Source organism: Rousettus aegyptiacus, unplaced genomic scaffold (genome assembly GCF_014176215.1).
Source record: "Rousettus aegyptiacus isolate mRouAeg1 unplaced genomic scaffold, mRouAeg1.p scaffold_m13_p_6, whole genome shotgun sequence".
Taxonomy (NCBI): domain Eukaryota; kingdom Metazoa; phylum Chordata; class Mammalia; order Chiroptera; family Pteropodidae; genus Rousettus; species Rousettus aegyptiacus.
Window position 1 is genome coordinate 87322738 of NW_023416309.1, and position 12903 is coordinate 87335640.

Here is a 12903-nt window from a genome sequence, read left to right on the forward strand (position 1 = left end):
ATATAGTTATTTTTCTTCGGTGAGGCTCAGAGTCACCCAGTTCCTGTCTGGCTCTCACTTGCCCTGGTGCTGTCTCTGTGGACCTCGATGTACTGCAGTGGCTGACTTGATAAAGATATTAACGTGTTTTCAAGGCCCTTCCCAAACTTTACCTTTCCCCAAAGCTTTGTTTTCCACCACTGCAGCCCCACCGCTCCTCAAACATGCCTTCTGTGCCTTTGTACATGTTCTTCCCTTCTCTTGGGATCCTCTATCTCTCAGGATCCCATACATATTCATCTTTCAAAGATGGACTCAGATGTCATCTGTCATCTCCTCATAGAACCTTTCTCAACAAGGCATGATAAGTTGGGTATTCTCTCTTTTGTACTCTCATCACATTCAGTATGGACTTAGATTATAGTTCAGAGTACGTTTTATTACTGCATTTATTTACAAGTCTGTCACTACCACTAGACTGGGAGCTCTCCTAAAGTAGGGCCTAAGTTTTCCTCAGCTTCACTCCCCTCCTGCTTAGCACTGTGCCTAGCATCTAGTGTTTGATGGATCTTAAACGAACTATATAGATAAGGAAACTAAAGCCCAAAGAGGTAAAGTCACATACCTAGAACAAGTAATCGACCTTGTGGAAATGGATTTAGAGAGAGAGATGTTATATAAATTAGATTGTGCTTTTAATAGTCTAGGCAGATGCTAAAGGCTGTTTGCACCCCCATCCCCATCCCTCCAAGGCTGATAACCATCTATTTATTCCCTTGCTCTTTGGGAAAATAGGGCTCAAACTCGAATAGTCAGGAGAGACTTAAGTTAAAGATGATTAAGGCCTTCTTGTTCCTGCATTCTTGTAGACAAAAAGGTGAGCTGACTCAGAATGCATGAAATTGCAAGATCGACATTATCAGGGCCAAGTTAGAAGTCCTGTTAGAAGCAGACAAATTGTTGAGCTTGTGCCTGAACAGGCTGCCTCTTGAGGAGGCCCATGAGGAGCAGAGGACCCAGTCAAAGGACTCCAATGTCTCCAATCATGTTCCCGTGGAGCACAAGGATGTTTGGGGGAGGGGAGACAGATGAGGGAGCCCTCGCTAATTAAGTCTCCACCCATGAGTGAATGTGAGGCTAATAAGGCAGCCCCACTCCAGGGCACCTCCACGCCAAGCCAGCCGGTCTGCCTGTTTATTGCCCGTATGGAGATCATTAATGCCTCCTGACACTGGGGTCACTACTGGGGTCAATCCCTGAGCCCGTTCTGCAAAACAAGGGGAAATGAACTTCCCAGCACATGTGGCTCAGGCTTGTTGGGGAGGGGGCCTCCCGTCACCCCACACTTCAGCTGTGGGAGAGAGCAGCCCAGGCTGTTAGATTCCCCAACACAATCCCCGCTGCCCAAACTGGACTGTGGGGGAGTGGTCTTGGGGAAGGGCAAAGGGTAGACCCTTGTGTGGGGCAGGACAACCCCCGCTGAGGCTTTCCCAACAGACAGATGGACACTAATCCCCTGGCGACGGGGCTGGGGTGGTGTCTGGGAGCTGCAGCTGCAGCTCGACAAGGGCCAGGCTCCTGCTGCAGGTGGCGGGAAGGCCCAGGCCAAGGGGCCACGTGAGCTCGAGCAGCGGACTTGGCGCCACCCTTACTCGCTTCCCACTTGGTGATTGGGTCCTATACCCCTCTGGAATCCAAGATGGCAGAAGGGGCAGGGTTCTGGGCCAAAGGAAGCTGCGATTGGTGAAGCTTAAGCCCTTTGAGCTGAAGGACAGCCTCAAGAACCACTCAGGGAGCTCCTGGCGGTGGTGGTGAGCGCTCAGCCACCTTACCTCTCACACTTGAGCAACCAAGGAGGCTTTACGAATCCCCTGTCACAGCTTGGGAAGGGCCAAGGTGTATACAAGGAACTCCCACATGGTCGTGGAGACAGACCCTTACTAGTCTGGGGTCTTTTCCTCTGTTATGACCAGAACTGGAAATCAGCCCCTAGCAGACCAGAAAGAAGTCGAGAAAACCCCCAACTAGCTTGGAGGAAATCAGTAGGATTATAAGGTTAATGCCAGAGCAGGCAGAATGGCAGTTACCAAATAAATGATCCCAGGAGGACATGGCTGAGGTTAAATGAGGCCCAATAAATAAAGGTCTGTGTTCAAAGGAGAAACTTAAGAAAATTCAAAGATGTAGCAGATTCAGGTCTGGGGACTCCTTCCTGTCCTCCCTTTCCAGGGCTCGTTGAATTCTGGAGGAGCCACAGCCTTGGGCCTCCCTCCCAAGACCACACAGACTGGGGTCTGTGCCCTGTTCAGTGCCAGTGTTGGCATAGTTCCTGGACTCAGGGCTTCTTGGATGGCTCCGTCCATCCAGCTTTGGGGTCTGAATGAGGGAATGGAAACTCTTACTGTGGAGATCTTACCAGTTAACAGCCCCAGCATGTATCTGATTTCTTAGAAGCAGAGAAAGGACCAGCCGCAGCAAGAGGAGTTGAAGGTAGATGTTAGAACGTACTTCCCATACATTAGATAGAGCTTATGGATCTTGGAGGTAAGGAACGATAGTGGGTTTTATTTCAGATGAAAGCGCATTTATCTTTATCCTCATTGTGCCTACATTAGTCAAGCATTTGCCTTTTTGGGCCGAGACAGTGTTACCAGCTAAAAAGGGCCATCAGCACTGTCTTTGCACAAAACTTGTGGTACAGTGTGTGTGAAATGCTCTCCATTCCACCACAAATGTGTTCTGGTGAATGAGCAACCCACTCCCATGGGTCCCGCTGACTCTTTCAGTGGCCAGCTTGGTGGGGGTCAGCAGGAGATGGATCATGATGTTTTGGGGACTCTAAAGTGTGTACTATGTCTCTCTGTTAAGACTCTAAAGAAAGAGATGATTAAGCCTTTGGTCTCTGGGTATTTTATTTTATTATTTTTTTGAGTATTTTATTTTTTAAGAAATAAACAATAACAATAGTTAACATCGTGGGCTCTGGAGTCTTACAGGTCCAATGACCTCTTACTCTGAGACCTTGGGCAAGTTCTCTTTACAATAATGATACTAGTTTTACTATGTGTCAGGCAATATTTTACTCTCTTACAACAACCCTGTGGGGGAAGTACTGTTATCCTTGTTTAACATATGCAACCAGTTTAGGTTAAGTGACTGTAGAGCAGTAAATTGAAAAGCATGGGCACTGAAGATCCAGATGAATTGGGTTCAAATTCTGACTTCCGTTCCTGGTTGTATGACCTTGAGCAAAATGCCCAATTTCTTCATCTGCAAACAGGGGATAAGGATAATGCCCACGTGGTAAAGTGGTAAAGTTGAAATGAGAGAATGCACGTAAAACTCTTAGAATCCTGCCAGGCACATTGTTGATGCTCAGTAAATATTAGCTATTATTGTGAGCCCTTGAAGCACTTTTTTATCTGTGTGATATCACTTCATCCTTTCTACCACCCATCCTTTAAAAATAGCCTATTGTTATTCAATTCATTTTGCAGATGAGGAAACAGAGGCTTAAAGCCGATCATGCTCTAAGTCCTGTAATATAGCCTGCTAAAGACCTGAATTAAGTTTTCTACTTTCATATTCCCAGGGTTTTCTGATAGCTCACATTCTCTCTCATTCTTGAATTCTAATTTGCTTCAGTTCCTCATTCCAAAATAATCCCTGAGGAACCAAATTAAAAGCTAGTTTTGGATAACTCATGCTTGGGTTAGGAGGGGAGAAGGAGGAGGAAGGAAAAGGGTGTCGGACAATTAAATAATTTCTCTGACCTAGAAATTGTTTTAACCTATCACAGCCCTCATAAATATACCTTCCTCAGTTAGATAGTAAAATAAGTGTGTCTCAGAGGAAAAAGAAAGGAGTTGCAGTTCAGGAGCAAGTCGTGTAATTGGGAAGAAAGTTTGATCTTTTGCAGAGAATCCACCTACAGATAAAGATTCGGGAACAGAAGGACTAGATTGCTAGGCCTGACTATAGAAAACCCAGATATGAGCGTTCCTTGTCTCTATAATGTCTCAAGTGAAAGTTATAGGAGGGATCCACCTGTGCTAATCACTGCCTCAGCTCTCATTCCTGAGGAGGCTCAGAGCAGTGTTCCTCACCCAGGTCAAGGATCAGGCCAGCCCAGTCCACAGTTCCTTCTAACTGGAAGTTTCCTAATTCTCTTTGTGAGAGAAGCCCTGGGAGGCCAGGGTGAGAGGTCAGGTAAACAGACCTGTATCTGTGGTATGAGGGGAAGCACCTGCAGCAGCAGCTGCCACCTACCCTTCCCGCTTGCTCAGTCCTCCATTTTCCAGAGTGAGCTCAAACTCCTTCCCCCACCCTAGCTGTGCTGAGCTTGAGAATCCCAATGGGATGTGGGCTGAGAAATCTAGAACTAAGGTTTGTGGCTACTGGGTAACAATAAAGCCACAGAAGACATGTAAATTCACTGATTATTCACCCATCCTTTCCTTTTGGGGGCTTAATAAGGATCCCTGGCCTTAGATCATAGCACACACGGAATAACATGGCTGGGACGGGAGTGTGGAGGGGTTTTGAATTTGAACTTGAATTTGGATTTGAATGGGAGGTTATGTGCACATGCATAAGGACACATACAACTATTTGAAAATATATCTTTCATTATGGGGTACCTAAAGACTCAACATTGAGCTGGGACCGTATGTTTCAGGAGTATATTTTGCTGTTAAGTAACAGAAATCCAGACTAATAATGATATAAATAAATAGGGTTTCTTTTTCTCGTGTTATGAGAAGCAGGCTGGCATTGGTATACCTACTCTGTGATGCCATCAGGATCCCAGGGTCTTTTTACTCTTATAGCCTTAGTATATTTGGCCTTCTTCCTTCCTGCCTAGAGGTCTCTAGAAAGTAAGAACTCCAAGGATCACATCCATAGGGGAAAAGATTATTTCTTCCCCTTTATCAAGAAAGCAAAACATTCCCCCAACCTACCTCCCTTCCAGTCTTCCACCTAGGCCTCATTGGCCAACTTGGATCACATGACCATTCCTAGCTACAAAGGAGACTAGGAGAGCAGGGAACAAGATTTCCACGTTTGGCACAGAGCAGTGGCTCTCACCCTTGACCCTATTCTCAGAGATTCTGATGAATTTGGTTTAGAGTGAGGCTTGATGTTGGAATTTATTAAGTGCTCTCAAAACCTAGGTTTTAAAAAAAATTGTACTGGCTTTTTGCTACATAATGGGCAAGCTTAAGTAGTCATCTTCAGCCAAACCCACCCTAGGCTCTGGGTGAGCCACCTTTCTGCATTGACTGGAATTCTCCAGCTTGTCCTGTAGCCCTTGCTCTCTTTGGGACTGATTATTCAGGTGATTAATTAATAAGTTTGCAGGTCATTTATTAGTAAATTGGAAGTTATTAACTACTTAGCCAATCAATTGACTAATGATTACTCAGCTTTTCCTCTGATGGGGATAAAACAGAATTAATTAAGCTACAAATGAGATTATAGCTGTAAAACGACTTTGTAAATGGTAATACACTGTATAGATATAAGAATAAGAGTTTACATGAGCAACTACTTTAAAATTTAGGGCCAGAACAAATTTTGTTCCCCAACCCTTCACCAAAGAAATGTTGTTTCTGTATTTCTGAAATGGAGAACAACCATTTGGTCCTGCTTCTGTTAAGCAAGATTTTGCCCTCGATAATAGCAACTTTGTCAACACTTAGTAATAGCATATATTCTTTCTATTTTTTTCTCGATCTTATTTTCTTTCTACTTGTATTTTTATTAGCTTATTTTGGTGATAAATCACTTCAAAACTTTTTGGGAAAGAGGTGGGATAAAATAAATTTTAAAATTACTTGGGAACTAACCTTTATTAACTATGTACCACATGTCAAGTATTTACATGTATTAACTTAGCCAAACCTCTCAATAAGCTAGTAGATTGTTGTGATTATCCTTACTTTATGTAAGTGTTAAGGGACTTGCCTAAGAGCCAGGTTCCAAACCAAGGTCAATCTGACACTAAACTTGAGGGCTTGCCCTTAAACCAACCCAAGTTGGTGTGATAAATGCTTGTTATGGTCAACTATTTGCTTAGCTAGTTGAGGAGAGTTTTTGTACCTTGAATTCCTCAAACGGTCTTGGAGGGAAAAAATGATCTTGTCTTTTTTCCATAGGCCATTTATCAGCAAAGACTATATTTCAGTAATTGTCAGCTACTCTATTATTTTACATACCACTAAGAAGAAAAAACACTGAACTATGACACACCATTGATTTTAAGATGCATCCCAATATCAAAGATGTCAAAATGTGAAAAATGTGTATCTTAGAATCAATGAAATAAAGTATTCCATTCTAGTAATGGAGAATGTGTGTACATAACCTCCCTTTCTCTTAACTTGTTTGCTGAATGGTTTGCTCTGATGGGGATAAAACAGAATTAATACAGCTACAAATGAGATTATAGCTGTAGAACAACTTACCTGTTCCTTCCATATTTCATTGCTCCATGTCATCATGAACTAATCGATATTGATTTGGACTGTGAGTTCAAAATCCGTGTCTCTGAGTCCGTGAGTCTCCAGAAAGCCTTGCACTTATAGAGAAGATCCACTCTAGTTTCTTTAAAGAGCTACACTAGATGGTCTCATTATGAATGTCCTCCAATGACTGTCAACAAGTTCTTTCCAGAGTATGGCCTAACTCCAGTCTTCCCATAGTACTTGGTGATTCACTACCCTCCCTGTTCACCGTTCTAACACAGTAATTGGTTGGTTAATCTGAATACTATTTATTTACAGGGGATTTCCCTACAGGCTGTTGTAAATGGCATGGGAGGGGGCTTGGGAGCAGAAGCTGAGGCGTGTCATGCAGTTCCCCCTAACACAGGAAATATGACTCCCCAGGCGTCTCCTGAAACGCCAGGGCCTTCGCTTTCTCCACTTTAGGAGGAAGCAGGATGCAGGGAGGATTAAGCTTCTCCACCCCTCTTAGACCCTACTTCCCCTTCCTGGTTTGGGACTCCATGAGACACGTCGTGACGGGAAGATGGGGTAGCAGAATCTGGTACTGCTGGGGGTGATAGGGGTTTTTGAGCAGTGGGCCCATTGCGGAGTTGGGTTACAGTCCCGTCAGCAGCAGCTGGCTTTTCTGAGTTGGTATTTTGCTTCCTCCTCTGAGCACAGGGTGTGGGAGAGGCACTGATGCTGCCTTTCCATTTCCTAGCGTTGGAAAAGGGACAGATCCATCCAGTGAAAGAATTTCCCCTCCTGTTCCCTTCAATCGAATTTTGAAGTCAGAATGTGGAAAGGAACAGAGGCTGACTAGAAAGGTTGGAGACACTAGTAAAGGGAGAACCGCAGCTCATGCTGAGAACCAAGGGGCTGGAAATCCTATCTGACAGAAGACTCGGGGGCTTGGGGATGGGTGGGCAGACCTGTCCTTGCCCCAGCATTCTGGGCATGTGTCAAGCTGCGAGGCTTGGGCATGGGCTGAGGTCCACGTGGGTCTGTCTGTTGTGGAGCTGAAGGGTCCTGTAGGGAGGTACAGACAGAGAAATGGAAGTAAGTGGAGACAGGGAGTTGGGCGTCGGAGGCTGATCAGGGAGGTCTAGGCAGCTGAGGGGGCCTCACTTTCTGAGTCACAGAGGCCAGTCTGCTCCTAGACTGGAGCAGGCATTAGGCTTCCACTTCAGCTCTCTGAGATCTCGGGGAGCTGCTGGCAGTCTTTGCCCTCGCCGCAATTCCCCCAAAAGGCTCTGCCAAGCCTGGCATCTGGGAGCCTGGGCCTCGGCTCGGATTCAGAGGCTGGCGCAGCACCTCCCCGCTGCCTGTGCCGCTCCAGACTTCCTCCCCGTCGGAGCTCAGGGCCTGCTCCCACCCGTGACCTCCGGGGCCGACTCTGAGGCCCTCCAGCCGGGTCCAGCGCCCGCTGCTCGCTGAGCCCCGACGAGCAGGGGCCGGTGCGCAGAGGGGCCCTGCCCAGATAAGGCCGTGCGGGCTGTCGCGACAGTACCCAGAGCCCGATAGCAGCGTGTGCTGGCTGGAGCGTGTAGGTGTGAGAATGTGTGCTGGGCATGGTCGGTAGGCTGAGTGCTGCACCGTGGGAGCGTGGGAGCCTGCGACCCGGAAAGTGGGCAGACGAAGAAATTGCGTTCAGGACTGTGAGCGGGCTCCGAAAGGCTCGTGTGCGGGCAGGGAGCCCGCAGCTGGGGCTTGGTGCACGCCGGTGGTCTGGAAGTGGCCCAGGCCCAGGCCGGATCCGTCGTGGAGCGCCGGGTGTGCGGGCCGCGCCGCAGCTATGGGGTTGCGGTCCTGGATGTCGAGCCTCGGGTGGGAGCCGCGCGGCGCGTCCGGGCCTCTCGCCCGCTCTTCCCGCCCCTCTAATCTAAACCATGCGGGCTCCCAGCCCGGGGCCCAGCACCAGGCCGCGCGGTTGGGGAGCGAGCGGCTCGCTCCAGGCTCGGGGTCCTGGGGCCGCGGAGCCAGGGTACCCTTGAGGCCCCCTCCCCGGGGGGCGGCAGGCGCAGACTGATTGACAGCGGCGACGTCAGAGCGGGGGGGGGGCGTCCCCGCAGGGAGGGAGGGAGGAGGAGGGAGCTGAGGCCCCAAAGTGCAGCCTCTGAGATCAAGGGCCCGCTCCAGAGCTGGGATGTGTCCCGCCCCGAGGGCGCGGCGGGCAGCAGGACCCTGACCCAACGGCCCCGAGTCGGAGCCCCGGCTGTCCCCTGCTCCTCGGACCCGAGCCTGCAGTGGACCTCGGGCCGCAGGCGCCTCCGCATGCGGCAACGCAGTTAGGGTGAGTGTGGGTTCCGGCGGGGAAGGGGATGAGACAGGCGTGCGAGACAGGAGTCACCCGGAGCCCAGGGTTAGGCTGCAGGGTTGAGGGTGATAAGCTGGAAAGGAGAGAGTAATGGGACCGGGGTAAGAACTTCGCGGGCGGCGGAGGCGACAGGAGAGCGGCGCGAAATGCCTCAGATCTGGCTGCAGCCTCGGCCCCACTTCTAGCGGTTGGGGCACGAGGCTTCCTCTCCGAGTGACGGGACGAATTTGGTATAGGGACCCAAGAGCATAGAGACGACTGCGCCAGTGCCAAAGAAACAAGGAGCGGTGGCCTTGAAATTTGTGTTTGCAGAATAATAAGAAAAGCCAATGAAGAGGGCCAGGGTACTTGCAGTGATGTAGAAATGTGTGTGATCGGAACACGGGACTTCGGAGCCTTTGATGTAACAGGATTGTCGAAATTAAAGCAAGAAGAACTATATGTAAATAACGATCGATTATCAAGAATTATCAGGATGTGAGCAAGCAATTACCAAAGAAATAAGGCTAAGCGGCATAACTAATACGGTACTCGGACTTTAAAACAACAATAAAATAATCGTCACTTTTAGAATCAAGTGAAAACTATAACCACAAATGTAAATAGATCAGAGACAAAGTAATTCCGAATATAGGAACAATGCGATAAGAACCATTGTATCAAAATCGATAGCAATAATACACAAAATAGTAATAGCATAACAAATGATAAAAATGTGGGAGAAAGGCAAACAATAAAAAGTACTATTAAGAGAATTAATATTAGAATTGAAAGGATACCACGATATAATTTTTGATACTATATTTATAATAAATATCAACCAAAATCTGAACAGCAATAGTAATACAAATAAAGACAGCAACAAGAATTGCTGGAGTGATATGACAATTTATGACCAAGGTATTAATAGCTCTAACAACATTATAAATAATGGTAGAGTAATAAGAAGTATTCTGCCAATGTGATGAAAAATAACCAGACTATTAAGAGCTAGGCAATATTACAAATTATGACAAAGCAACAAGTAATGATGTGATGAAAAATAACTAGCGAATTAAGATCCATAGCATTACCAATAATGACAAAGTAACAAGATATTGTAACAATGTGAGTAAGAATACCTGGAGTATTACGAACAATCCTAACAGAACAAATAATCGCTAAATAACAGGAAGTATTATAAGGATGTGAAGAAAATTAATGTGAATATTGAAAACGATAATATTACAAGTTATAGCAAATAAGTTATCGAATCTATGACAAAGTACAAAGAGACCCAGGAGCCAGCAACTGAAACATTTTAGAGGTAGAGAGTAAAACTCAAAATAACTCTAGATTAACATGACCTATTGGAACACCAGGTCCTAGAATGATGGAGCACTGACAGAAGAGCAACAACAACATATTTAAAAAGGATGAATTGATAAATCAAACCAGTACTTTTAACCATTTAGTTAAAAATAAAAACTAATATAATTTATGTGATAGGACAAATATTCTTTATGTTATTGAACTGACCAGAATACAATTCTGTGATAATAGAGATAATTAAAATATAACAATTCCCCCAGTGCAGGAAAAAGATCACCAGTAATCTAAAGTGAAAAGAAAAACACTGTTCTCCTTAGAAAACGAGGAGGCTGAAAGCAACCGACGCGGAACCGGCCGGCTCGCGGTGGGTCCACGAGAGGGGCGAGCGCGGGCCGCGGGCTCCGGCTGGGTGCTGGACGCGGCTGTGCGGAGGGGACCGCCGCGAGGGCCGCTCTGGGCCAGCAGGGCGGGAAGAAAAGGAAATTAACGGGGAGCTCCAGCTAGGGCGAGCTGTGGCGATTTCGGGATGTGTCTCCCTGGCCGAAAGAAAAAGAAAAGGCGAACCCCGAGGAGGGGAAAGAGAGCAGGGCGAAGCTTGACTCCATTAGGAGCGGCCGGATTGGCCCAGGCGCCTGCCGGACCGCGCGGCTTCGCGGCTCCAGGTGTGACAAGCGTCCCGAAGAGGACCTAGTGGTCAAAGCAATATTGTGCCAGGCAGCTCCTCCTCCTGGCCCCACGCGGGCCTCCCCACCTGGGAGCCGCCGATCTCGGATGCCCATCCGGGTTGACCCCAGATATAGTCGAAACCAGCGTCTTGGGCCAGAGCTCGTGACTACCCTCACCGCAGTGTCCCATCGCTTGGGGACTCCTGGGTTTCCCAGTCTAGGCCCCGTAATACGCATGTGGCCTAGGGTGGGTTTCTGGCGGTGGCCATGCCAGAGCCAGAACGAGCCTTTTTCCCTGCCGCCTATGGCCTGAGGACCAGCCAGGCTGTCAACCTTATCTTTACGGGCTTTTCCCAGCCCCAGCTGGCCCCGGGTCTCTTTTTATCTCCGCGCTTGCACTTGGCTTATTTACTTTGTGAGGCCCCCGTGAGCCGTGAGCCGTCAGCCGATGTCTAGGCCCTGGGATGAGGAGATCAGTGGACAGGAAAGGCAAGGGGCCTGGGCATTGTGATGCCCAGAGAGATTCAGGGGAGGACAGAAAGAAGGTAGGAGGAGAAAGGGGGGAGATCCGTTTCGAAAGAGGCAGCCAGACATATAGGAAGCTGCACCAGAACGTGCCCAGATCCAGAAGGGAGAAGAGCAGGGAGGTAGAAAGGAGAAGCAGAGATAATGCTGGGTTGCACCCATGATGGAAGCAGGAGGGGCAGATCCAAGCAGGCTGGACTGTTCCCCTGATATCAAAGGACCAGCTTCCAGAAGGGACCAAGCACATGGGCAGGTGGGTGGACAGTCCTGGACACTTGGGGAAGGATTGCTGTGCCCGGGGGCAGGGCGAAACTGTGTGTGTGAAGGAGACCCACCCAACTGACCTGGTCATTAGCTGAGAAGGGTCTGGGTCCTTTGCCCAAGAGCAGAGCTAAAAGTGTGAGTGAGCCAGAGAGTATGAATGTGAGTGCAAAGCTGGGGAAGCCCCTGGCTGACACAGCGACCTTAAGAGAGTGTGGCTGCTTGGGTGACTAGGAGGCTGTGTGAGGGTGCTGTGTCTAGGTGTGAGGAGGCGTTTGTCCGCGTGGGTGACATAGAAGGTGTCTGTGGAAGTGGGAATGCGAGGGAGTGAAAGCCTTTCATTCAGGAAGCCCCTGCCTGACTGCTGTCTGAGAGAGGGGGTGAGGGCAGACACCTGATGGGGGTCTGAGGGACCTGCCCAGCTCTAGGCCCTTTCTGCAGGTGTGGAGCCCCAGAAGCCTGAGTGCTGCCCTCTTGGCCTAGATTTCCTCTCCTGCCTGCCCAGGAAGTGTCCTGGCTGCCCTGGCCCAAGAGTGAGCCTGGACTCCAGTTATTAGGGAACAGCCGAAAAAAGACCGAAAGACCCAGGCTCCAGTGGAGCCCAGCAGGAGGGCGGGACTGGGGGTGCAGCTGGGGCAATGCCTAGAGGGCGGTCCTTCCCCCCCAGACCTACTCATCTCACAGACTCACACCCCAGGGCAGGCAGACTTTGCACCGCGCAGTAGACCCTCCCAGGTCCAGAACCCAGAGGGAGGAGGCGAGGGTCCTGCCCTCTCGCTTATTCTCCCTTTTCCAGCTCAGGAGGGGGCGGGGTGCACGTGCGCGGGGGCTGCCCCCCTCCCCCCGGCCTGAAGCCCCCCGGCTGGGCTCGAGAGGTACTGCAGGGCCTCTGGCCAGTGCGGACCTGGGCATGTGACTGGTGTGTGCTGTGCCCGCAGGAGATGCTGCAGGATAAGGGCCTGTCGGAGAGCGAGGAGGCCTTCCGGGCCCCGGGCCCAGCGCTCGGCGGCGAAGCCAACGCCGCCAACGCCGCCAACGCCCCCGAGCCCGCGCTGGCCACACCAGGCCTCAGCGGAGCTGCGCTCGGCAGCCCCCCGGGCCCCGGCGCCGAGGTCGCCGCTGCCGCCGCGGAGCAGGTAGGGGCGTGCCGGACGTCGGGGTAGAGGTCGGGCTTCTGTCTGCAGGTCCGCCTGTGTCTGTCAGTCTGCCACACTGCCGGCCGAACTCGCTTCTTGGGGGATCTGGCCGCGTCCTGGACCATCTGCTCGTTGGTGCTCCCCCGGGCAGGGCTCGCTCTGCCTTTCGACCCTCCTCCATTTGGATCCCTCCGGGCTACTCTGGGACCGGCGGGGGAGGG

At 49.7% G+C, this 12903-nt stretch overlaps 1 protein-coding gene across 2 annotated transcripts in view; it reads left to right on the plus strand.

Moving 5' to 3' along the window:
- The first annotated feature begins 8583 nt into the window (after positions 1 to 8583).
- Positions 8584 to 12903, plus strand: part of TBX4 (T-box transcription factor 4) — a 31755-nt gene continuing 27435 nt past the window's right edge. The window contains exons 1-2 of one of the 2 annotated variants that reach the window (XM_016143378.2): positions 8584 to 8760; positions 12485 to 12682. In XM_016143378.2, coding sequence (XP_015998864.1) covers positions 12488 to 12682 — 195 coding nt within the window. In that variant the 5' untranslated portion in view covers positions 8584 to 8760; positions 12485 to 12487. Of the gene's footprint in view, positions 8761 to 11038; positions 12683 to 12903 lie in introns of those variants that run through there. The other variant, XM_016143380.2, reaches the window with a different exon arrangement.